Source organism: Mchenga conophoros, linkage group LG18, assembly GCF_057382185.1.
Source record: "Mchenga conophoros isolate Kocher_MC1m ecotype Shallow Benthic linkage group LG18, M_conophoros_male_GT1.1, whole genome shotgun sequence".
In the NCBI taxonomy this organism is placed as follows: domain Eukaryota; kingdom Metazoa; phylum Chordata; class Actinopteri; order Cichliformes; family Cichlidae; genus Mchenga; species Mchenga conophoros.
The window spans coordinates 5336715-5364014 of record NC_140543.1 but is presented as its reverse complement, the minus strand read 5'-3'; the positions used below and the strand labels follow the sequence as shown (position 1 = coordinate 5364014).

General features: G+C 41.7%; 2 protein-coding genes across 3 annotated transcripts; both read right to left on the bottom strand.

The window, feature by feature from the left end:
• Nucleotides 1–13317: 13317 nt before the first annotated feature.
• On the bottom strand, nucleotides 13318–18013 carry LOC146553026 (uncharacterized). The gene is made up of 3 exons (XM_085255546.1): nucleotides 17868–18013; nucleotides 16319–16597; nucleotides 13318–15832 (listed from the first exon to the last, which is right to left on the bottom strand). The coding sequence occupies exons 2-3, from the start codon at nucleotides 16563–16565 to the stop codon at nucleotides 15288–15290; spliced, it is 792 nt and encodes a 263-aa protein (XP_085111672.1). The 5' UTR covers nucleotides 16566–16597; nucleotides 17868–18013; the 3' UTR covers nucleotides 13318–15287.
• A 4990-nt stretch (nucleotides 18014–23003) lies between these two features.
• LOC146553025 (tripartite motif-containing protein 16-like) lies at nucleotides 23004–26666 on the bottom strand. Of its 2 annotated transcripts, XM_085255383.1 has the most exons (3): nucleotides 26426–26666; nucleotides 25994–26071; nucleotides 23004–25506 (listed from the first exon to the last, which is right to left on the bottom strand). In XM_085255383.1, exons 1-3 carry the CDS (start codon nucleotides 26664–26666, stop codon nucleotides 23681–23683), a joined length of 2145 nt encoding a protein of 714 aa, XP_085111509.1. In that variant the 3' UTR covers nucleotides 23004–23680. The 2 variants fall into 2 exon arrangements, with proteins under 2 accessions (XP_085111509.1, XP_085111510.1); XM_085255384.1 differs by lacking the exon at nucleotides 25994–26071 and having other exon boundaries at nucleotides 23004–25497.
• Between the last annotated feature and the right edge of the window lie 634 nt (nucleotides 26667–27300).

Below are 27300 nucleotides of genomic sequence, written 5' to 3'. Positions count from 1 at the left end.
TACAGTCATGAGGTGTCCCCCCCCCATTTGATCTGCCATGTTAATCCCTTCATGTGTGAAGGTCAAGTTTGGAGACTCCAGAATCTTAGTCAGTCTCTGTTGTCTCAGTGGGGTCATTGTAAATACCTGTGAGTTCACATAGGCCACCACACTGTGTGTTGTGAGCACTTTCAGTGGGTGCCCTCTCACAATGTGAGCCACTTTCTGAATTATTTTTGCTACCCCTGCTGCATGTTGTGTGCACATGGGGTGTCTTTTTTCTGTGTTATCCAGGCCAATGCTGATATACATCAGCACTTGTCTCTTTCCCCCTTTTTTCTGAAACAACACACCATTTACTACTCCATTTGTTTCAGAAACATCAACTGAGAAATCAGAGTTATAATCTGGGATTGCCAAATCTGCTGCATGAGACAGGGCCTGCTTTAATTCAATGAACCGCATTTCAGCTTCAGTGGTCCAGTTGAGATTAGCTGTGAGATCTCTCATGCCGTGTTCTTTCACCAAATCCCTCAAAGGTTTGGTTTTGCCCACATAGTCAGGAATGTAGTGTCTACTGTAACCTGTGAGCCCAAGAAATGACAACATTTCTTTAACTGTACGTGGCTGGGGGTGTGACATAATTGTTTCCCTCTGGGACGCCAACATGCCCACCGTCTGCATCGCCACCACACGACCTAGAAATGTAACTTCAGTTCTGACAAGTTGGAGTTTTTCTCTACTTACTTTAAAGCCTGTTTTAGCCAGCTGACGAAGCACAGTCATTGTCGCTTGAAAACAAGCATCAGCTGTTTTAGCGGCAATCAGCAAATCGTCCACATATTGGATCAGTGTGCATCCTTCAGGTAATACACATGGAGAAAGAGCATTTTTAAGTACCTGATTGAAAATGCCAGGTGAAAGGGCAAAACCCTGCGGCAGCCGTGTGTAACGCAGCTGCTGGCCCCTGTAAGTAAATGAAAAAATATCTCTTAAGGATGGATGCAGAGGGAGACAAAAGAAAGCATTTGCCAAATCTATGCATGTGAACCACCGCTGATCTGGAGATAAATTAGTCAGAGCTGTGTACGGGTTTGGTACAGGTACTGTTTGTGTCTTAAGGACAGCGTTTATTGCCCTAAGGTCATGTGCCATGCGATACTTGCCCGTGCCTGACTTTTCAACTGGGAGGATCGGAGTATTCCATGCAGAGGAAGACGACTCCAGCACACCCACCTGCAGGAGCCCTGAAATAGTTTCTGCAATCCCATTATCTGCCTCTGGGCTGTGTCTGTATTGTGAACGCCAAATAGGGGTGTCATCCTTTAACTCAAATGTGACGGGTGAACAAAATGTTAAACCCACATCAGTTGGACCTTTAGACCACAGAGTGTCTGGGAGTTCTGTTAAGCCTTTAACAGCTTCCTCATGATCAGATTTCTCCCTGCCATGTGTTCGCTTTAAAAGTTTGTGTTCTAACACACTCTGATCAGTAGCAGTCACAAAAATTCGATATGTTTTACAACTGGGTGAGTATGAGACATCAGTGAGTTGTGTTTGTTGCCAATCTGTGACCCTTGTGGCTGTTCTCACCATGGGGCCTAAATCTTTTGCTTGATGACCCTCGTGCACTGCCAAAGACACATGGGGAACCGCTTCATCCCCCATTCTATACCAACTCATTTTATCTTCAGGGAGTGGAACAAACGCTGCCACTCCAGCTGTACCAACATAAATGTCCTGAGAGTTAAGCTCCCAAGTTGTCTCATCTAAACACTCATTAAACAATTCCTCAAACCACTCAGTGCGCTCGCGATCGTAAAACAAGGTCACGTGGTAGGGGTCACGCAAGGGTGAGTAAACCGACATGGACATTATCCAGGGAAAAAACACAGATGAACTGGCGAGGAGCACACGAGGACACATAGCATAAATACACACAGGGGGAGACATGGAATGGCAAAGACACAGCTGATCCTAATTGACTACACGAGACAGGGGAAATGTGAACACTAGGTTTAGTTTAAACTAAACTTTAGGAACAAAAAAGTAAGAACCAACAGAATTAAACAAAGAACCAACAGCACAGGAAAGTTTAATCTTCATGAAAAACACATGCAGTGACTTCAACGTCCACAATAACACAATGTGTTTGGGCTTATGTGTGTCAGTTTCCAGCTTTAATCTTATGTAACAAGACCTCTTTATAGGTCAATAGAGGAATGAAGTCATTGTTGAACTACAGCTTGTGTGTGTGTCACCTCCACAACCTACAACAATAAAATATGATCTTTGAGTAGTGATATGGGAGTAAAATATACCATACTGATGTGAATAGGAGGTCATCTTTTCCCTCGGCTGTTAGGGTACCTGGGCCGTTGACCCAGTGTTTTGTGTTTGTGGTTTTTTGAGTCTTGTTTAATCATTATTCTGTTCTCTGTGTATCTTATGTTTCCTAGTTATCAGAATCAGAATACTTTATTAATCCTTCAGGATTAATAAAGTATTCTGATTTACTTTATTAAATCAGAATTCAAGGGCTTACGCTCTTGAATTTATTCAGTATTTGTTGTTTAGGTTGTCTTGGTTAGTATTTGGTCCCGTTCATGTCTTTGTCTCGTGTCTTCTCTCGTCCCTTGCTCTCTGTCCTTTTTGCTCTGCTGCAAACAGAAGCAGAGAAAACTGGAGCTTCTGGTCTTGGCCAGATCTCTTTTGAAAAAGACATTTTAAAGTCAATGAGACTTTTTACCAGATAAATAAATAAAGAATATAAAAGTCTTCTACTTTATGATGGAAATGTTCTTTCTGGCTCAAAATGACATCATTTATCTGAATCTGTAGAAGAAGAAACAATCTCAGAAAGTCACTTTACTCTGTGTCTCACTGGATGTTCAAAGTTTTTAACAAAAGAGAAAAAGAGAAGCATTCTTTGATTTTAGTCTGTTAGCCCACAAGCTGAGTTTTTATCAGAGTCCTGCATGAGTCAGTGTTATTTCACTGAGACTGTCATGATCCAAGCCGCCAGGAACACACAGGCACAAATGTAATCTTCAAAAAAATGGGTTTTATTATACCCCAAAAAGGACAAAATGATTACAAAAATTCAAAATAACAAAAAATAAAGTTTGTAAGAACCAAGTGGGCCCATAAAAGAGGTTACCTTAACAGACCGCTACTCAAAAATCACTTAACAAAAACATAACTCAAACTGACCTGCCCAAATGAGAAACAGCTCCAGTTATATAGCAAATGAATAAACCATTATATAAACCAAAGGTGAAAACTAAAGGGATAACAGATAACCATCATTCAAGAAGAACCCCATTCCCCCTGCATGATCACAATAGATGGTCCAGTCCACTTTATTGGCTTCTGCATTTAAACCAGCTCCACCCTCAGCCTCCTCTTTCAGCCAAACCAGGAAGGACTGGAGCGGAGGTCAGGTAACTGAGAAAGAGCAGAAATATAATCAATATAACATACCTATATAAAATAACAAACAATGCAAAGCAAAGTCTATGCCACCATTTGGGCTATAGTTTAGTGCTGTCATGCATTACAGGTAACCTCAAAATATCAAATTAGTTAACTTATGATCACAGAAACTTTAAAGCATAACGTAAACATAAGACAAAAGACCAAATGAATATTACCTAAGTGTCTCAGTTGTGTGGTTGCATGCATCCATCACACACTCCCCCCCTTCAGCAGTGAGCTGGAACAGCGAGAGAGATAGTCCGCTGTGCAGTTGTTCCTGCCTGCGATATGCTGAATGGTAAAACGGAATGGCTGCATCGCAAGGTACCATCTGGTAATTCGTCCATTCGTATCCTTCATTTTCTCCAACCACTGGAGCGCCTTGTGGTCAGTTTCCAGTGTAAATTCCCGGCCTAGGAGGTAATACTTGAGGGAATCAAGTGCCCACTTGATTGCTAAAGCCTCCTTTTCCACCGTCGAGTATCTCGTCTCTCTTGGGAACATTTTACGGCTAATGAAAGCCACTGGGTGTCGCTCATTGGGTGGTCCCTGTAGAAGAACAGCCCCCAGACCCCTGTCAGAAGCATCAGTTTGAAGAATAAAAGGTTTCTCAAAATCTGGGGTATACAAGACTGGAGTCTTACTGAGGGATTGCCTGATGTCCTGGAAAGCTGCCTCAGCCTCCTCCGTCCACTGAATCTGGTTAGGGCACCTAGAACCTGTTAGATCAGTGAGGGGAGACGCCCTGGCAGAGAAATGAGGGATAAATCTGTGGTAGAACCCTGCCATGCCAAGAAATGATCTAAGTTGTTTCCTTGTCTGTGGCAAACTGCAGGATTCAATGGCGCTGATTTTGCTCACTTGTGGTTTTATCACCCCATTACCTATGACAAATCCCAGGTATTCAGTTTCAGCCTTGGCAAAAACACATTTTGCCGAATTAGCAGTCAGCCCAGCTTCTCTGAGACGCTCTAGTACCTTTTCTAGATGTTTGAGGTGCTCCTCCCAGGTTTGGCTGTAAATCACAATATCGTCCAGATATGCTGCCGCGAACTCTGACAAACCACACAGTACCCGATCCATCAGCCTCTGAAAGGTTGCAGGGGCTCCATGCAAACCAAAAGGCAGGACTGTGAATTGGAATAGCCCCCATGGTGTCCGGAAGGCAGTCAGTTCCCTTGAGCGCTGAGTAAGTGGCACCTGCCAATAGCCTTTGCAGAGATCCAGAGTCGTCAGGTACTGGGCTTTCCCAAGTCGCTCAATCAGATCATCAACCCTAGGTGTAGGGTATGAATCGAACTTTGAGATGGCATTCAAGTACTTGAAATCAATACAAAACCGCAGGCTACTATCCTTCTTTGGGACCAAAACCACTGGGTTGCACCACTCGCTCTTAGATGGTTCAATGATCCCTAGAGACAACATTAAATCCACCTCCTTCCTCAAAGATGTTAACAGCCGCTCTGGAATCCTATAACTCATACGTCTCACAGACGCTCCATCCTTTAATATAATGTCATGTTCAATAACATCCGTCCCCCCAGGATTCTCCTGAAACACCCCAGAGCTGCATAACTCTTTCACCTGAAGCTGTTTTTCTTCTGAAAGGTGATTAAGGTCCACCTGCTGGAGCACCCCTGAAGGAAGATACTGCTCCTCTACCTCTTCCTCCTCATGAATCTCCCTTATCAAAAGAACTTCTGCTCTCTTTGGCCTCTCCACCCACTCCTTCAGGAGATTTACATGCAAAACTCTACTGGAGCGAGAGTGACCCGGAGTTGCCAGCCGATAGGTGGTTTCTGCTGAATCTGAAAAGGTCCCTGCCATTTAGCTAACAGCTTACGGTCATCACTCGGAAGGAGTACAAGTACCTTTTGTCCAGGTTCAAATGACCTCTCCCGAGCTGACCGATCATACCAGACCTTCTGATGTTGCTGGGCAGCTCCCATATGAGCTTGGGCTAGCTCAGTCATCTTCTCAAGTCGCTCCCTCATCTGTATAACATATGAGATGACATTAGTAGCCCCTGCCCCACTTCGGTCACCCTCCCACATTTCTTTCAGCAAAGAGAGGGGCCCCCTTACTTCGTGACCATATAACAGTTCAAAAGGTGAGAAGCCAGTAGAAGCTTGGGGTACTTCTCTATACGCAAAGAGCAGATAAGGCAGCCACTGATCCCAGTCAGTACCAGTGTCATTCACAAACTTGCGCAACATCTGCTTCAGGGTCTGGTTAAAGCGCTCCGTCAGGCCATCCGTTTGAGGATGGTATGGAGTAGTCCTTAGCCCTTTGATGCCAAGAAGCTGGTGGACCTGCTTTAATAAAGTTGACATAAAATTAGTCCCACGGTCTGTCAGGATCTCACGAGGGAATCCCACCCTTGAGAAAAATTGCACCAGACAAAAAGCCACAGACTTGGCCTTTACAGATTTCAGAGGAAAAACTTCAGGGTACTTTGTGGCATAATCAGTTATTACCAGCATGTAACGGTTCCCTGCCCTGCTTTTCTCAACAGGTCCGACAACATCCATCCCCAACCGTTCAAATGGGGTGCTAATAACTGGCAAAGGCTGAAGTGGAGCCCTGGAGGGGGTTTTGATGGAAGTCTTTTGGCACTGAGGGCAGCTTTTACAAAATTGGGCCACGTCAGCACGCAGGCCCGGCCAGTGGAAATACTTCCTAATGCGAGCCATGGTTTTATGCTTCCCACGGCACAGAGTGCCCCAAATTCAGTACCACCTCCCTGACTCCACTAGGAACCATCAGCTGTACCTGTGATCTTTGCCGGCGATAAAGAATGCCATCTTTCAGAAAAAATTCCTCACTGCTGTTAATATCTGGTTCCATCTCATGTCCTTGTTTTTTGGCTTTCTGAAAAAAGGGTGCTAATACTGGATCATTGTGTTGCATCTCAGTGATATTAGCTGGGACTTTAAAGTCCAAAGGCATCTCAGGTTCACAGACGGGAGATGCTTTCACAATAGTATGATGAAACTTCTCTCGCCTCCTCTCCCTGCGGGACTTGCGCAATTTCCCGGGTGCCGTCTCTAATTCTGCCTCATAAAATGGCAGAGCACTAAGGGTCTGAGTGGCATCTGCTGGCTTCCTAGCTTGAGCCCTAGTTACTGCAACATTGCATGTGTGGCTATAATCCAAAAGGTCAAACAGCACAGGTAGATCTCGGCCTAATATAACAGGGAATGGCAAATTATCCGCAACCCCAATATTCAGGAGATAAACCTGTCCTTGCACCTTGATGTATAGATCCGCTGTTGGATAAGGCTTTTCATCTCCATGAACACAACAAACAGGAATCGTTTCAGTCATATTAATACTATTTAAGGGGACAAACTGTCTGTGTACAAGAGTCTGTGTACTACCTGTATCAATTAGTGCCTTTAATGTATCACCATTAATCTCAACTGATGTCATCTTTAACCCTCTGTCTAATTTTATCTCAGTTATCATGGCTTCGGGGCACAAAGCACATTTGGGTTAATTTAGCTGAGTTTTCAGGGCACATGGGCTTTGTATGACCTTCCATACCACAAAGATAGCATACCAAGGTTTTGGCCGGGGACTTCAAAGACCCATCGGGTGAATGGCTATATGAAGCCCTACTCACATTGGCAGCTCGTCTCTGCGGGAGTGATTTCCGGCTGTCCTTCGTTTTCCAAGTCATAAAGCTCCAAGGCTGTCCCTTTTTCCGTGCCGCCACAAAAACATCAGCCAGCTTTGCAGCCTCTGCAGCAGAGGGTGGATTATGCTCTTTTATCCACACCTGCAACTCAGGAGATAGCATTCGTAAATATTGCTCAAGAATGATGTTTTCCCCAATGTCCTGAACGGTTTTATCTTCAGGGTGGACCCATTTTACATAAAGCTCCTTCAGCCGTGCATACAACTCTTTAGGGCTTTCTGCAGGGTTTACATCAAGAGATCGAAATCTCTGCCTATAGGTCTCAGGATTGATATCATGTTTATAAAGAATAGCTGCCTTAACCTTATCATAATCCAAAGAATCATCAACATCCATATGTACATATGCACCTCTTGCTTTGCCCGTAAGCAGCGGTACAAGGTGAAAAACCCAATCATGTCTCCGCCACCGACAGGCCAGTGCAATGCGTTCGAAGGTAATCAAAAAATGTTCAATATCATCCTCGTTGGTAAGTTTTTGCAACTTAGGCTCCAGAAAATGGGACTGACCTGATAAACCAGTAGCTGATATACTAGGACCAGCTTGAGGAAGAATGTCGTCATCTAGAGATTCTGGATCAGGTGATTCAGCTGCCTGACCTTCAGGCACTGGAGAAGTGCGGGCTTGTACTTCTACCTGTAACAACTGAAACTGGTGTTGAAGTGCTTTAAAATGTTCTTCTTGCTTTGCACTTTGCTCCTTCTGTTTAACCTCTCTGGCCTCCTGCTGCCCCATATGTGAACGGAGAAGAGAGATCAGATCCGATATCGTTGGTTCCCTACCTCGGCCCTCAGTGCTGTCTACCCCTCCAGAAGTTCCATTCTCCTCCTGTTCTCCATCGACTTGTCCTTCTGAGCCCATTTGCTGGCTTGGTACATCTCCTCGGACTGCTCTCGCACTCCGTGCTCCTCTGCATGGTTTGATAAGGAGTGGGGGGGAAAGAGAAAAAAAACCAAAAAAAACCTGTGCCTTTTTTGTGTGTGTATTTTTTCTTTTACACTGGCTGAATCCCACTGCTGCCACCAATTGTCATAATCCAAGCCGCCAGGAACACACAGGCACAAATGTAATCTTCAAAAAAAATGGGTTTTATTATACCCCAAAAAGGACAAAATGATTACAAAAATTCAAAATAACAAAAAATAAAGTTTGTAAGAACCAAGTGGGCCCATAAAAGCGGTTACCTTAACAGACTGCTACTCAAAAATCACTTAACAAAAACATAACTCAAACTGACCTGCCCAAATGAGAAACAGCTCCAGTTATATAGCAAATGAATAAACCATTATATAAACCAAAGGTGAAAACTAAAGGGATAACAGATAACCATCATTCAAGAAGAACCCCATTCCCCCTGCATGATCACAATAGATGGTCCAGTCCACTTTATTGGCTTCTGCATTTAAACCAGCTCCACCCTCAGCCTCCTCTTTCAGCCAAACCAGGAAGGACTGGAGCGGAGGTCAGGTAACTGAGAAAGAGCAGAAATATAATCAATATAACATACCTATATAAAATAACAAACAATGCAAAGCAAAGTCTATGCTAGTGATGGGCAGATGAAGCTTCGTGAAGCACTGAAGCTTTTCATCCAATTGGTTCACCCCAGCGCAAAGCTTCTTGAAGCTTCATTTGCTCTAGTAGGACACCTACTGGACGTAAAAATAATAGCTGGCATGAATTTGAAGAGTGTGGCCTTTTGCACACAGCCTGTAAATGTCAACAACAAAAGGAGTGTGTAAAACATGTATATTGTAGTGATGGTAGTATACTGTGTATATTTATACTGGCAGTATGGAAAATGATTATTTGGAAATGCTTAAAATGCAAATGATCATTTACTGTGAGGTGAGGTGTGGTTGGGGTGTGGACAGTGGTTGTGCGGTTGTAACGTTGAGGTATGGACAGCTACACAGTCCTGCCTGTTCACATTTTATTCTGTAAAAACTAAATTTTCACTGCTTTTATGACCTTTTTAGTGGGGAGAACATAGCTAGGATTTAATGATTTAACACATCTTTTGAATCCTTTGTCCTCCACAATGCTAACTGGCTGGGAGTCCTCAATCACCATGCTAACCAGGTCTTCATCTATTTGAGATTGTTCTCCTGAGGAAAGACAATAAAGACAAAGCACAAATATAAATATCACACATGTAACTTATTACAATTGTATAATATTGTTATATCATTTAGTAACATTACTGCATCCTATATTATCATGGCATTTGATGGCTCACCTGGTCTTGCTCCACAATCGGTGTTCCCCTTATTCTCATGCAAAGCTCTGTAGTGCCTAAGCATGGATGAGGTGTAGTTGTTATATCCCAGCTCCCTGGCACATAGCAAACACTTCACCTTGTACAAAAGTCAAGACAGCTTAACATAAATTGTATTGCAGCATCAGTATTATGAAAATACATCTTCTGTAGAAATTTACATACCTTGTTGGGAGGAATAAAATCACAATGTTCCCACACAGGGGAGGACATCCTCCTCTTCTTAGCTGGCTCCATTCTCTCCTGACTTTCTCTCCTCACTCTCATAAACCTCCAAACTGTCTCCAAACTCTCACTAACCGCAACTCTCCATCAAACACCTACATTTTGAATGAAGTCTGAGGGTTTATATCGCTGTCATATCTCGCGGCAAAGTTCGAACCACTTCATGAACCAGTCACGTGGTACAGCCGGGCAGCGAGGCTTCGGACGTCATCATTTTCAGCTCCTCCCATAAATGAAGCAAGCCTCGATACGCGCATCGCGGAAACGCCCCCTCAATTACCCGACACACGCTCCGAAGCCTCGATACAGAACGTCCCATCACTACAGGTAACCTCAAAACGTCAAATTAGTTAACTTATGATCACAGAAACTTTAAAGCATAACGTAAACATAAGACAAAAGACCAAATGAATATTACTAAGTGTCTCAGTTGTGTGGTTGCATGCACCCATCACAGTGACCATCACAGTTTTACACACCTGTTCTGTATGACTTTGTCTCAGGTTTGCGGTGATATCCAGCACTCTGAGCTGATGGCAGATCTGGTCAGTCCACAGTAGCTTCAACCACTAAATTATCTCTAACACATCACCAAACCAAAGTCTTCCTGCTAAGAGTACATCAAAGGTGAAAAGCGAGCCTAGAATGTCATCATTTCTGCTCTCCTCTTTCTTCTTCTTCTACTTCTGGACCGCACACATCTGTCGCTGCCCTACTCAGGTCGATCTAATGAAAATCAGCCAGAAATAATAATCAGAAATCCAAATGTAGAATTTATAGTTCCCCATTGATGCAATTTGGTTATTAAATTTAAGAAGCAGTCTGTAATGCTCACCCCAGCATAGTTGAAGCAGATCATCAAAGCATGCTGAACACTTTCTACCATTCCACATGTGCATTTTCTATCCAGGTACTCAACAGCACCAAACCATAATTGTGAATCCATGGCTTTGATCTGGTGAAAATCACCCTACCCCTACTGTTCATCTTTACACACAACAGATGGTGTTTCTGTATCTTATGACTGAATGAAAAGTAATGACAACCGTTATTTTCAATCTTCCATTGCTTCTACCTGTTGTTTCTCTGTATTATTGTCGGATCTTTACCTTCAAATAAAGTGCCTTCAATATAAACTGCCTCGAGGTAACTTGTTGTAATTTGGTGTTTTATTAAGAAAATTGAACTATTGTGGCAGAAAAGTTGGATGCAAACCAAGACTAAAAGTCCTCAGGCAGGAGTCATAGCTGGGCTTTAGCATCTGGGTCACCCACTTTACCCAGGGAGCTAAACCAGCATCTCCAACAGGTGATTTGTTTGTCTGGCAGTTTCAGGCTGGGAAAGCTTGTTAAACTTTAACAAAACATTATTTGGCACCAACGTGAATGATTTGGGTCATGTTTATCACGTCTGAGTCAGGGAGCAAAGGTCACCTCCTTTATGCAGGATTTCACCTTATGCCAACAGGGGAAAAAAATCACGAGTTCTTAAACAAGCTGTAGGTCATGTTACTACACACATTTCAATATGTAAGCATTTCATCATGTTTTAGAGTCTCAGAGTTATTTCAGCCTCATCTTCACATATTTTCACAAATATTCACATTATCTCCGAGATCCAGTTGTGAAATTTTTTCCCTCAGTGTAACCGATTGCAACACAACAAATGACTGACCAGTGATTAGTGTTTTACAGTGATTACGACAGAAAGCCTGTTTCTGCCACTGCTGCCAAGCATTTGCTCTTTTCAGCTTGTTCAATTGTGGAGGTTTTTACATTCTTTACCTTACAATATAAAGCACCTTGAGGCAACTGTTGTTTTTTTGGCACTATATATAAATATAAATGAATTGAACTGGTAGCAACTTTATGAATGAGAAAATGAAAACAAGTGTCAGTCAGCTGGTTCATGTCCAGCAGGTGGGGAGGAATCAGTGAGTCTGTTACTCCAGTTACTTACTGAGAGGTAAAGTTAAAGAAAACGAGTTTCCTTCATCGCACTAAACCTGCCCACTAAACATGACCCTGAATGAACCCATATGTAAAGGACTGTAGGTTTTAAGCAGGCTCAGGTAATGGCAACACAATAGATGAGGAAAGTGGGGGAACTCTGACGACATCTAGTGGACATCTTGAAGATGACGGGTCTGAACAGAGAGCAATGCAGGTCTGTGGAGAAGATTGCAGCACACTGTGAAATATGAACTATGAATAATATCTACATCTGTAATGATGTAATCAAAATAGGCTCCATGTAGTTAAAGTTCTGTTACTGTACTTATGAAGCAAACTGCACACACAGAGTTGGCAAACATTGAGTTTACTTGCATTTAGGCAAAATGATATAAACACTTATCATGAGCCAATATAGCACATTTAACTGCTTTTATTTAGCAGGGATTACACAATACACAAAATTAGTCACAAACATTTTTAATCAAATCTTGCAACATGTTGCTAAGAAGAACCAGGACAACCAGGTCAAAGCCATACTGAAGTATAACCTTCATTAACATAAATCACAAAGAAAACATATTTAAATAAAAATTGTATACTTGTCTTGAACTTTTTTAAATCTTTAGTCCTGTGTATCAAAACTTATTTATTGGCTGATAAAAAGGAATCACATCATGGTTGTTACAAGGAACAAGTGATGAAAAACTCATTTTCATGTTTGTTTTCTTCTATACTGAAGAAGAAATACAAGTTTCTGTGGTAAATATTAAAAGAGCATCCATGTTCAATAAATATTTGTGTCACCTTTAAAGACCAATTAAAAAAATATCAAACTTAGAGAAACATAAAGTCAGGGCTGGAACAAACAACATAGAGTGCCCTTCACTGCTGTGGACAGGAAATGTACCGTGACTTGGAGCATGAGGTCATTTTCTACCTCGGGTGCTGCAGTGATTTGGTTTGTCACTCAGGTGGATCCTTAGATGAAAATTCAGTCCTGATTTCCAACTGAATCTTTCCCCACAGGAGCTACAAATATATGGTTTCTCACCTGTGTGGATCCTTCTGTGACTTTTCATAGTCGACAAGTCTCTAAACTCTTTCCTACAGACGTTGCAAGAATACGCTTTCTCACCGGTGTGGATTCTCAAATGAGTTTCTAGTCCTGATTTCTTACCAAATCTTTTCCCACATGTGCTACAGAAATACGGCTTCTCGCCTGTGTGGATTCTCACGTGACTTTCAAATCCGGATTTCTTATTAAATCTTTTCCCACAGGTGATGCAAAAATATGGCTTCTCGCCTGTGTGGATCCTTACGTGAGTTTCCAATCCTGATTTCCAAATGAATCTTTTCCCACAGGTGCTACAAGAATGTGGCTTCTCACTTGTGTGAACTCTCATGTGTCTCGTCACAGTCTGAGGTACACCTGTGCAATACTCATGATGTCAGATCAGCATCTTGATGTGGCACACCTGTGAGGTGGGATGGATTATCTCAGCAAAGCAGAAGTGCTCACTATCACACATTTAGACTGATTTGTGAACAATGTTTGGGAGGGATGGTAATATTGTGTATCTGGAGTGACTTTTAGGTCTTTATGTCCATCCCATGTCAAATCGGAGCAGGAACAAAGGTGTTGCGTTTCTATTTTTGTTGAGTGTAGAACAATTAAAAGTAAAACATACCAAAAACACATCAAATGGAGAGTGAAGCAAATATTATTAATAACAACAAATGCACATATTAATAATATAAACCAAAATCCTTCAATAAAAAGGCTACAAACAGAAACAACAATTTGAAACAGCAATAAGAAAACAGTGAAAGTGACTACAGATATAGACCTTCCTAGGGAGGCCTGAAGTGCAAACATACCCTCTACACTCCCTTCATAAAACAGGGGACCATGATTACCACCATAGTTGGCCGGTCTGAAGGCACTGACCTCAACTTCCATACAATGTTTGAGCAGGACAACCAGGACAGACCCACAACATACAGAGCCTTAAGTGACCGCAGGCAAATCTCATCCACCCCACCACCACAGTGATGGGCAAGTCTCCCTGCCCACTGTACAAAATGTGCTTCACAGACGTTGTTTCATGTTGTAAAGATTGTGCCTTAAAAAAATAGCCACAAGAAGTTTTAAAGAAATCTTTATTTCACTTTTAAGACACATAACCAACACCAACATACGAATCAACAGGATGAGCACATGCTGAAATTCAGTCTTCATGAAAATCAAGATTAAATCACAAAATGTTTGGTCTCATGTGTGTTTCTTTCCAGCTTTGACTCTGTGGAGTAAAACCTCTCCACTAAACAAAAAAAGAAAACATCTCAGCAACTTTTTTGTCACCTCCACAGCTCAACACGATACAAATATCACATCAAATGAATGTAAATACGTGTTTCATCTTCATTACAGGTTTTAATGGAATATGCAACAAACAGAATTAGGGCTGTGACATATCATATGATCTGCAATAATACTGGTATAAATGTTTACAAAAAAGTGTGTTTAGAGGAACATCATGTGTTTGCATTCACCCCAATGAGTCAACCCCAGTCATGTCTCACAGCCAGAGCCATATGTCGGGCTCCAGTCACAGTTTGGTAGCTGAATGTTCGCAAAATATGCAAGAAAACTTTTCCCACTGAAAGTGAAAAAAGCAAACCTGTTACAACACTTTAAGCAAAAACACACTTGAGTACAACCGGGCTGTGAAGGCACGTGAGCAGGAGATACTAGCAGCAGTGATGTGCGACCCAAAGGTAAACAAATGATTCAACCATGCATCACTGGAGCACTCGCGAGTTACATTTCATATAACAGCAAGAGCAGTCAGTGGATGGAAATTACTGATGTGCTACACGGTGGAAAAGCAGGAGGTTAAAAAGCTCCACCCAAGATGAAACAAACCAGGTAGAATTTCTTTTCCTTATATGACAGAATTGTGCAGGCTCCGCATTACAAGGTTATTTTGGATATTAAGCTAGAGTGTAAGCACTTGTAATACACTTTTCTTAAAACTTCCAGGAAAAACACCCCTGAGGATACTTATGTGCTCATATTTCATGTATGCCGTGTCACTAACATTGCACTATAATGTTGTTCATAGAGTATTTAAAGGTAGAATGGGAGGCAGAGCCTTCAGCTTTTAAGATTAGACTTAAAACTTTCCTTGTTGCAGATGGGGGTCCCTCCCTGAGCCTGGTTCTGCTGGAGGTTTCTTCCTGTTAAAAAGGAGTTTTTCCTTCCCACTGTCGCCAAAACGCTTGCTAATAGGGGGTCATATGACTGTTTGGGTTTTCTCTGTTTTCATTGTATTATTGTTGGGTCTTTACCTTACAATATCAAGCACCTTGAGGTGGCCACATTTTCACACTTTGAATTAGCTAAGCTGTCATCAGTGACAGCAGCTCACTGGAAGAGAAAGATGGAAAATCCATCATTTACTTACACATATAAATGCTGCTGCCTGCCGAGCTGATAAAATGTACATTATTTTTTTTAAATGTAAGTTTCTTGAAATATTATTTTGAGGCTATATCTCCCACCCCTACATACAATAAACAATACAGAGTTTTTTAAGGAAGGAGGTCATCTGATCTGCTCTGATCTGGCTTCTCAGTGGACTGCTTCATCTGACAGTTCTCCCACTTTTAACTAGTGTGAATCCTCATGTGTCTTTGTAACTGTATCCTCTGAATGAAGCTTTTCACCTGTGTGGATTCTCATGTGAGTTTTCAAGTTTATCATCAGGCTGAATCTTTTTCCGCAGGTGCTGCAAGAATGTGGCTTCTCACCTGTGTGAACCCTCATATGTCTCGTTAGTTTGGATCTGTACTCAAAGGTTTTTCCACAAATCTCACATTTCACAAACTTTTTACTTGTGTCAGTTTTACGCTGACTCTCTGACACAGGAAAGTTGTCTTGCTGATCTCTGCTCTCTGGTTCAGGAGAGCTGGAAGAAAGGAGATGTTCACTGTCCAGCTCTGGCTCACTTTCCTCATAAGTAGGAGCCACCATGAAGATAATAATGCCTTCAGTCTCCTGCTTCACTACAAGCTGATCTACGTCCTGACTGGTGCAAGGTTCCTCCTCTTCCTCTTTTATCTGTGGAAGCTCCGGATCCTCCTGGTCGAGGCTGAAGTTTCTCTCCTGGTCCCCAAAAACCAGTTCCTCCTCACATTCATGCTGTTGTGGGAAAGCTGAGGTGACAAATGGACAAAATTACTTGTCTTAGATAAATATAGAAGTATAACAAGAATGACTACTCGGCAGTGGTGTCTACAGCTGTCCATTTCCAACTCTACAACAGAGTTTAATCAAAATATCATCCGAAATATCATCATATCATTTACCCAGACCTGGAAACTGTTAAAATAAGATTTCATGCACTCACTTCTAACACGTTAGTAAATTTCTATGCACCAATCACAGTTTGTCCACCAATTACTGTTGGAAACATGTTTATGTAAATGATAAGACAAACATCAGACAGAAGGGGAAATTTAAAAGTAGGATTAAAATATGGGGATAAAAAGCAGCGAAGCTCTCAGAAAACCTCGACTAACAATCAGCTGAGTTTATTTAAACACTGGCCTTGAAGAACTCTGATGTGTTTCCAAAATATCTTTATTGAATGAATTAAAGTCATATTAATTTTTAGGTAAGACCATTACGGTTTTACATACCCCTGCTGTGTAAGTTCATTTCAGGTTTCCAGATGTTATCCAGCTGTCTGAGCTGCTCTTCTTCAGTCCAGATGAGGCCTTCATCCTCCTGTTTGAGTACAATCTTTTCTACGTCATCGCTGATGCAGAGTTCCTCCTCTTCCTCTTTGATCTGTGGAGGATCTGGGCCCTCCTGGTCCAGACTGGAGTTCCTCTCCTGGTTGGAGACCTGCTGGTCATACAGGCCCTCCTCTTCCTCACACTTCATGTTAGGGGGAGATCTTGAGGAACAAAGGGTCACTGAGGAAAAAGGTTAATAATGTGATGACAGGAAAACACATCTGAGCAAATATAGTCCACTCTGAGCATGTCCTCATATGGGAGTGAAATTTACAACTAACTGTACAAATGTGAAAAATGAAAGTGTAAGTTACTCTCGAGCTCTGATACTCTTATTAGGAAAGTTCAGAGTACAAATCATTCAGGTAGCTGCTGCCAGCTTCACGCTGCAAGTAAATGTTTGTCATTGTTGTAGATTAAACTGAAAATCTCACAGTGCCATAGCAGATAAGTACCAGTCAGGTTTCACAGCCAGTCATTGCACAGAATCAACCCAACTAAAGTCATCAGTGATCTGAAGATTATTAGGGACTCAGAGTTTCAGTCTTAGTTCTATTTGATCTCATTGCTGCCTTTGATACTGTTGATCATGACATTTTAAATCAAAGGTTTCATCATTTAGTTGGTTTAACTGGACAGTTCTCAATTGGCTCTCGACCTTTGACCCAGTTAAACCTCTCAGGTCATCAGGTTCAGATCTGTTAACTGTTCCCAAAATCAGATGTAAGTGTGCTAAGAGTGTGTTCAGTTACTGTGCTCCTGTTCTTTGGAGCATGCAGCCATAGTTTGCCTGCTGTGGCTGCATTCAAAACTAACAACTATGTTTCCATGCTTTGTGAATAACACTGACATCTGTGAGATTTGAGCTGATTTAGTTCGAGTTAAGACTGTTTATTAGAACATTACAAAGTTATTTTAAAAACTTCATCATTTTCTTGAACCCAAATATAATTCAGTTGAAAAATATACATTTTAACATGAGGTGAGGATGGTGGGGGAGGCACGATGGTCTTGTAGGGTTAGACCCTGATTAAGGGGTATTTTTGAAAGTAAAGCCCATCTCTCAAAGTCCCTGCCGGCCTGCCTCCACCTCGGGAAGTCTGTGGGTGCAGACGGAGGTGAGGAGCACCACAGGCGGCAGAGGACTGTCTGTAGCCCCGGAGTGAGGGTCAGAGAGCCGAAGCAGACAGCGAACTGTGGCACAGTGCAGAAAACAGAAGCTTTCCCTCCCTGCCTCCTTTATCTTAATCTTCTAAATAAATCTTCTATAAAGGCACTTTCTCTCGGTCTCAAGGTTTGTTTAATGCTAAAAGTTTACCGTAAAAAAGAGACGCACTTGTGTGATTAGCCGCTCCCTGATTTCAGTATGTTAGCCTACAAGCTGAGCTCTGATCAGGTCCTACATGAGTTGTATTCTTGTGTTAGTCCACTGAGACCATCGCAGTTTTACCTGTTATGCGTAACTTTATCTCGGGTTTCCGGCTGATATCCAGCAGTCTCTGCTGAAGGTTGATCTCATACTGGACGATCAGACGTTCTGTTAACCTCAGAGCAGATTTCTTCTGCAGCAGTCAGCCGGTCTCTCCACTATTGCTTCTAAACAAACAATAAAAAAAATGTAATTATAGAAAAACACTTCTGAGAAGATAAAGTTTTAGTTAAAGTCTGTCATGAGGGCATGTTGCTCACATTTGCAGGTGAAATTAAAAGTGTGTAAAAATGAAGTTATTTGTGCACTCTGATGCAAATGAGAACTTGAGTTCTGACATTTTTCAGCAACATTAAGAGTAAAAAAAACCTTTCAAACAAAAAAGAACTCACTTATTACTGACTGACTGATGATCTATTTTGGAGTTGATCTCGAAACTGATCTACATCTTGATATTTTTCAAAATAATCTTCACTATTGGGGGTGGCTGTAGCTCAGGCGGTAGAGCAGATCATCTACTGATCGGTTCGATTCCCGGCTTCACCTAGTCTGCATTTCAAATATCCTTGGGCAAGATACTAACTCCAAGTTGCCTCAAGTTGCTCTTTGATCTGTGGAATGTGTGTCTGAATGTTGGTAGAAAGCACTAAGAAAAATGTGCTTGTGCGAATGGGAGTGAGTGGGTGAATGCACAAGTTTTGTAAAGCGCTTTGAGTGCTCAAGATTGAGTAGAAAAGCGCTATATAAGAACCAGTCCATTTAAAACTCCCTGTCATGTTTTCACGAATACACATTAAATAGATCTGACTGATACAAACTGTAGGTTTAATATTAATGTTAACACTTCAGAAAAGCCATTACAGTTTTACCGCTGGTCTGTAAATCTTTCTCAGGTTTCCAGATGTTATGCAGCTGTCTGAGCCGCTCTTCCCCGCTCCAGATGACGATGCCTTCATCCTCGTGTTTCACTACAAGCTGTTCTCCCTCTTGACTGATGCAGAGTTCCTCCTGTTCCTCTTTGATTCAATTCAATTCAATTCAATTTTATTTATATAGCGCCAAATCACAACAAAAGTCGCCTCAAGGCGCTTCATAGATACAGAGAAAAACCCAACAATCATATGACCCCCTATGAGCAAGCACTTTGGCGACAGTGGGAAGGAAAAACTCCCTTTTAACAGGAAGAAACCTCCGGCAGAACCAGGCTCAGGGAGGGGCGGAGCCATCTGCTGCGACCGGTTGGGGTGAGAGAAGGAAGACAGGATAAAGACATGCTGTGGAAGAGAGACAGAGGTTAATAACAGATATGATTCAATGCAGAGAGGTCTATTAATACATAGTGAGTGAGAAAGGTGACTGGAAAGGAAAAACTCAATGCATCATGGGAATCCCCCGGCAGCCTACATCTATTGCAGCATAACAAAGGGAGGATTCAGGGTCACCTGGTCCAGCCCTAACTATATGCTTTAGAAAAAAGGAAAGTTTTAAGCCTAATCTTAAAAGTAGAGCTAGTGTCTGTCTCCCGAATCCAAACTGGAAGCTGGTTCCACAGAAGAGGGGCCTGAAAACTGAAGGCTCTCCCTCCCATTCTACTTTTAAATACTCTAGGAACAACAAGTAGGCCTGCAGAGCGAGAGCGGAGCGCTCTAATAGGGTGATATGGTACTACAAGGTCATTAAGATAAGATGGGGCCTGATTATTTAAGACCTTGTATGTGAGGAGCAGGATTTTGAATTCAATTCTGGATTTAACAGGAAGCCAATGAAGGGAAGCCAAAACAGGAGAAATATGCTCTCTCTTTCTAGTCGCTGTCAGTACTCTTGCTGCAGCATTTTGGATTAGCTGAAGGCTTTTCAGTGAGTTTTTTGGACATCCTGATAATAATGAATTACAGTCGTCCAGCCTGGAAGTAATAAATGCATGAACTAGTTTTTCAGCGTCACTCTGAGACAGGATATTTCTAATTTTAGAGATGTTGCGCAAATGGAAGAAAGCAGTCTTACATATTTGTTTAATATGTGCGTTGAAGGACATGTCCTGGTCAAAAATGACTCCAAGGTTCCTCACCGCGTTACTGGAGGCCAAGGTAATGCCATCCAGAGTAAGAATCTGATTAGATACCATATTTCTAAGATTTTCAGGGCCGAGTACAATAACCTCAGTTTTATCTGAATTAAGAAGCAGAAAGTTAGCGGCCATCCAGGTCTTTATGTCTTAATTGGTGTGTGTTATCTGGCTTCATGGACAGATAGAGCTGGGTGTCATCTGCATAGCAGTGAAAATGTATGCTATGTCTTCTAATGATACTGCCTAAGGGAAGCATGTATAATGTAAACAGAATTGGTCCTAGCACTGAACCCTGTGGAACTCCATAATTAACCTCAGTGTGTGAAGAGGACTCTCCATTTACATGCACGAATTGGAGTCTATTAGATAGATATGATACAAACCACTGCAGCGCAGTACTTGTAATACCTACAGCATGTTCTAATCGCTCTAATAGGATATTATGATCAACAGTATCGAACGCTGCACTGAGGTCTAGCAGGACAAGCACAGAGATGAGTCCACTGTCAGAGGCCATAAGAAGATCATTTGTAACCTTCACTAAAGCTGTTTCTGTGCTGTGCTGAGCTCTGAAACCTGACTGAAACTCTTCAAATAAACCATTCCTCTGCAGATGATCTGTTAGCTGTTTGACAACTACTCTTTCAAGGATTTTTGATATGAAAGGAAGGTTGGAGATTGGCCTATAATTAGCTAAGACTGCTGGGTCTAGAGATGGCTTTTTGAGTAAAGGTTTAACTACAGCCAGCTTGAAGGCCTGTGGTACATAGCCGATCATTAGAGATAGGTTGATCATATTTAAGATCGAAGAATTAATTAATGGCAGGACTTCTTTGAGCAGTTTTGTAGGAATGGAGTCTAAAAGACACGTTGATCTGTGGGGGATCTGTGTCCTCCTGGTCCAGATTGAAGTTCCTCTCCTGCTTCCAGACCTGCTGGCCAGCCAGATCTTCCTCCTCCTTACACTTCATGTTGATGTGGGACTTGAGGAACAAAGTAAAAAGAAAAAGATTAGACAGGTAAAGGTGCAGCCTCAGTCAGCAGGGCTGTACACTGTGAGCATGTTGCTCACATATGTGAGAGAGGTTTGTACAAATGTTTCAGAAGCACCATGTGACTCCCTCTCTTTGTTGGAAAGTCTTATTAATTCACTTTATAACTATTACTTTGAAGATAAATTTCTACCATCACAAAAATATTATGAGCTCTTTAAAAACAAACAACGGCAACTACATGACTTAAATTCCATGTTTAGATGAAGGTAATGGTCAATGCCTTTTGACAGGGGAAAAACCTCCACACAGAAGAATCTTACTTGGCTGAATCATAAATTATTCACCATGATTAAAACTGCAGATGAGCAATAATCTGCATTTTATTTTAGCCAAAGAGGAATGTTTCTGTTTGTCTGTGATCTGACTTTTTCTGCTGGGTCCAAATTTCATTTTATCCTGTGTAAGTTTGTTTCTCTTCCTGTTAACTAGCAAAGTCAAAATCACCTTGATTCATTTAACTTTAATTCAATTATAAATGTAATCATTTTATTGAACAATTAATTTCATTTCAATGAAAAACAATTACTTAAAAGAAAGAGATTAAGTTGGAGAGAGACATGTGGCCATCTTTTAGTGAGTTAGACCCTGATTAAGGGGTATTTTTAAAAGTAAAGCCCATCTCTCAAAGTCCCTGCCGGCCTGCCTCCACCTCGGGAAGTCTGTGGGTGCAGACGGAGGTGAGGAGCACCACAGGCGGCAGAGAACTGTCTGTAGCCCCGGAGTGAGGCGTCGTGAACCGAAGCAGACAGCGAACTGTGGCACAGTGCAGAAAACCGAAGCTTTCCCTCCCTGTTTGGTTTTGATGTGTCTCATGAAAGTCTATTGTTAAAAGTTGACCTTTAAAAAAAACGGACGCACTTGTTTGATTAGCTGCTCTCTGATTTTAGCCTGTTAGCTTACAGACTGAGCTCAGATCGTTCCTGTGTTAGTTCATTGAGAACATCACAGTTTTACATACCTGCTGCGTGACTTCATCTCGGGTCTCCGGCTGATATACAGCAGTCTGAGCCAGTGGCGGATCTCATCATCCTGGACGACTGTTTTTAATGTTTTTAACCACGGAGATTTCTTCTGCATCATCAGTCTCTCATTGTTAAACTCTCCCAGAAACTGAAGACAGTTGTGCCATTTCCGCGCTTCTTCTTCTTCTATTGAGTAGACGGCAGACTACACATGTCCAAGGGTAATACTGTCCTCCTCAGGCCATTGGCATCAAGTCAAAGCCTTAAAGTCTGGTACTTTGCGCATGGTCATTTTTTACGAACAGCAGAATCACAAGACAAAGCGTGCCAATGTTTATACTTTTCACTGTGACTGCCAAATAGATGAAAAAGTAGATGTTAAAAAACAACTTATAGTTTTGTCATTGGGCTGGTAGAAAGCTATGAGTTTCTGTCCCTTTGTCTGACCTTAGAGACTTATTTTAAAAGGAAACATTACAATCCTTTAAAGCAAGTATTTTCACCTCTGTTCCCCCCTCTGTACTTAGCTTTTTTGTTGTCATGTCAGTAATTGTCCAGTTGATGGCTCCCTTGGATCACAAGCCTGTCTCATGAGTCCAAGTGAATATATTCTTAATAAACAGCTTTGAAGAATTTGTGACCAACTTTGTTTCATTCGGAACATCATCATCATGAGTCAAACTCACTCTTGGATCTACAAAATATTTAACAAAAACAAACATCACTGAATCATAAGGTATTTGCTCCAACTCTTAGTCCAGAAACACATGAGTGAACTAGATCAGCTGCTCCTCCAGTTCAGCTGTGGATTTATATCATTATTTATATTTGTAAAGTGGATATGCAGTTTTTCAGTACTAATATAAGCATTTTATATCATTGCTTTATTGACAGATGTTTGGTGTTCAAGGTCAGGTATCAGTTTGAAAAAAACAAACAAACACACTGAGTTGAACTTGAACTTCCTACTGACAAAAACTAAAATTGGTGCAAAAATAACCAGAAACATATAAGAAGCATCCTGGAGGTGCTGCAGACAAGATAGGACCAATAACATGTCAACAGGAAATCCTTTTTACTAATTTGTTTATTTCTTTTTAGATTTTTACTCTCCATTTTAAGCCATGATGTTTGCTGATACTGTGTTCCTACTGTTTGTTCTCATTAATAGTTCTGTTTTTAACATTCTGTGCTGAAGCTGGAGGAAATGTTTCTACAGTGTCAGATGATACAGCTCCAAACTAAATAAGTGACTAACTAACGATGCTTTAATACACTTTACTATAAATTATGATATAGTGCACTTTCTTAAAATTTCTTATTGCTCTGTAATTAATTGTTTTCTTTATAAATGTACAAATGAGAATAAAATCTGTGTGATAAAGGAAGGTCTGTAGACTTCTCTGTTAAGATCAGTGAAGAGAAACAACAACATACAAATACCTAAGAAAAATATTCAGTAAACATTTAGAAGATAGAGAAGTTTATGTTGTCATGTGGAGAAATTTTTCAAATAAAAATATCCATAAGCATTGATAGTCTCCATGGCTGAACAGACACAGGAAAGAGCTCCACCTATAAAACGTAAAAACATCAAGACAACATGTTGAAGATGTCGAGGTACTGCCCATAATGTTTGACTGACATCTGATTTATGTGCAGCACATAAATACCACAATAATGATGGAGAGAAACTAAAAGGGAACTAAAATACAGATTTAAACTTACAACAATATGAAAGACTTCAGTCTATTTCACTTTAATCAACTCAGCAGTGGTTCCATAATCATAGTAAAACATCAGTCCAGCATAGAGCGGCTGAGTGAATGTGGTCTGGACTCTGTGGAGGAGAGTCATGGTTTCAGAGACGCTGTAGAAGGACAAAATACCTGCTCTGTGATCCAGGTACACTCCTACTCTGGAGGAACGAGGACCTGAGACACGAGTTTGGATGTTGTTGTACCGAAATATAAAACTGTTGTTGTAACAATCTAATGACCAAGATTTGTCATTACATCCAAATCCACATTCATCACCCTCTCCTTTTCTGCTGATATTCTTGTATGCGACTGCTACACAAACTCCTCTCCCTCTCCACTCCACCTCCCAGTAACAACGTCCAGTCAGACTCTCTCTACTCAGGACCTGATACCATCCAGTGAATCTGTCTGGATGATCAGAATAAGACTGTTGTTTCATAAATGTTACTTTTCTGTTCCCCTCTGATAATAACAGCCGTTTGTTTGCTGTGTTTGGATCCAGTGTGATTTCACATGAATATTTTAAGAATCCAGCTCTGGTCTTTGGCTCTGGTTGTGACAGTGAAACATCCACTTCAGTGACTGTCAGTGAGATGTTTGTCCATTCCTCTCTCAGAATGTCCTGTAGTTTATCTCTGACCTCTGACACAGCTGCTGTCACATCCTCAAAGTAGCTCAGAGGACGGATATTGATGCTGGATGAGTCTGTAGACTCACTGAGTGCTGACAGTGAGGGGTAGTTGTGTAGAAACTGGATGTGATCCTCTGTGTGTGAGAGCTGCTTCAGCTCAGCATCTTTCCTCTTCAGCTCAGTGATCTCCTGCTCCAGCTTCTCCTGAAGCTCTTTGACTCGACTCACTTCAGTTTCCTGCTGGGATCTGATCTGCTGCTTCACATCAGAGCTTCTTTTCTGGATGAGATGGATCAGCTCAGTGAAGATCTTCTCACTGTGCTCCACTGTTTGATCAGCAGACTGATTGATGGCCTCCACCTCCTGTTGAAGCAGCTTCACATCTTTCTCTCTGTCCTGGATTCTCTGCTGGATGTTTTGTCGACTCACCTCCAGCTCTCTCTGCCTCTCAGTCCTTTCTGCTGCAGCTGAGACTGTGTCGTGGCCTTTATGTTCATCCACAGAGCAGAGATAACAGATACTCTGCTGATCAGTACGGCAGAACATCTTCATCACCTCATCATGACGAGAGCAGATGTTCTCCTGGAGCTTCTTGGAGGGCTCCACCAGCTTGTGTTTGTCAAATGCAGGACATTCATAATGAAGCTTAACATGTTTCTCACAGTAAGATGCCAGACAGACTAAACAGGACTTGAAGGCTTTCATTTTTCTTCCAGTGCAGACATCACAGGCCACATCTTCAGGTCCAGCATAGCAGTGATCAGCAGGAGCAGCTTGGAGTCCAGTCTTCTTCAGCTCCTCCACTAAAACTGCTAACATGGTGCTTTTCACCAGGACAGGCCTTGCTGTGAAAGTCTGTCTGCACTGAGGGCAGCTGTAGATTTTCTTCTTTTCCTCTTCATCCCAGAAGCTTTTAATACAGTTCATGCAGTAGCTGTGTCCACAGGGAAGAGTCACCGGATTCTTCAGTAGATCCAAACAGATCGAACAAGAGAAGGTTTCTCGGTCTAGCTGAACTCCTTTCTGCGCCATTTCTCCTCTCAGTGTCAGTGACTGTGTAAGTTTCACTTCCTTAATATAGAAACTGGTCTGATCTGAACAACAAGTGTTGCTGCTGTGAATGGGGCCTGCCAGCTCTAACACATGTTGGTTACACCCATCTTCATAATGTAGATCTAAAGGGGAGGGAACGCAGAAAGATATGGACAGACAGGAGGTGCTGAGCTAGAGAGCAGGAAGAAGAGGAAGGGTTTTCATGCTGTGATTCATTCCAGAAAGCAGGAAGAGGCTCTGTGTTTAATTGTTTTTCTGTTCAAACCTTTAACTAAATAATATAAATGTCAATAACTGGATGCCTCTCTATTCTTTTTGTTAATCTGCTAAATGAATAGTTTGTTTCTTTTAACAATTCAAATAGCAGAAATGAACAGCTGACAGCTTGTCAGACTCAGACTGTAAACCATAGAGACAGTTTATATATACATTTAGTCAGGGCAGTGCAGAGATGTTTAAAGGGGCGGGTGCTCACAGTTAAAAAGGGCACATAGAAGCAGGCTGAAGAACAACAACCCACATTCATCAAGAATCTAATATGGAATCACATCACACTACATCACTGTCATCAGGTGGGCACAATGCAAAGCAAACGTAGCCTATTTTTTACCTGATGGGTACAATGTTGCTGTTTGGGGGGTTGCTTCTGCTCTTGCTGCTGATAGTGCTGGAGGGCAGGGCTGTGTTGATCTGAGACTGTAGAGATTAAACAGTCCACAGGAGAGAGGGTAGCTGATTAAACAAGTGTTATGAGATAATAATAAAACGCAAAGATTGGTCACGGCGCTTGGAACCATAAGGCAACAAAACTGGGAAATAAACTAAGCTCTGCCTGTGAATCACTCTTTGCCTCTCTTCTTCCTTCCATCTCCTCATCTCATCTATCACATTCCACTTGCTGTCCATCTGAGAACGAGGCACAGTTTGCTATTGAATTCATCTATTATTTAATTATACATTTTAACAACTCTTGCACCTAATCCCCTTAGGCAGAGCAATGAAATGCACAGCTTTGGAGAACCGATCGATGATGGTCAGAATAACTGTTACCTGAGGATGGTGGGAGACCAGTGATGAAGTCCAGTGCGATATGAGACCAGGGGCATCTAGGAACGGGCGAAGGAGGCCAGCAGGAGGTGAAACCTAAACTGGAAAAAACTAACACAACACAGAACTGAAACCTAAAATGGAGATGCAGGGAGACGACACAGAATGATGCAGGAAAAAACACAGATGAACCGGCGAGGAGCACACGAGGACACATAGTATAAATACACACAGGGGGAGACATGGAATGGCAAAGACACAGCTGATCCTAATTGACTACACGAGACAGGGGGAAATGTGAACAGAACACACTAACATAAGACATGGACCTTCACAATAAAACAGGAAATGCACAGAGACACGGTACAGACACTAAATAGAGGGGAACACAGAAACCAAACTCTAAGAACTAACTAAGGCTACATTCACACTGCAGGCGAAAGCGCATTAAATCCGATTTTTTTGACCCTATGCGACCCTATATCCGATCATGCTATGACAGTGTGAACGGCACAAATCCAATATTTTCAAATCTGATCTGGGTCACTTTCACATGTGGTACTGAATACTGAATCTGAATATGCAAATTAGGGGAAATTTACATCAAATTAAATGAGTAATGGCTGATTTGATGACCAAAATCAATGATGGTACTTAGAAACACATGACATTACACATTACATTTTCATGCAGTTAGAAGTTTGAACCTGCAGCTTTATTAAATGAACACCTGGTATCCAACAAGAGTTTAGTTTAAACTTTAGGAACAAAAAAGTAAGAATCAACAGAATTAAACAAAGAACCAACAGCACAGGAAAGTTTAATCTTCATGAAAAACACATGCAGTGACTTCAACGTCCACAATAACACAATGTGTT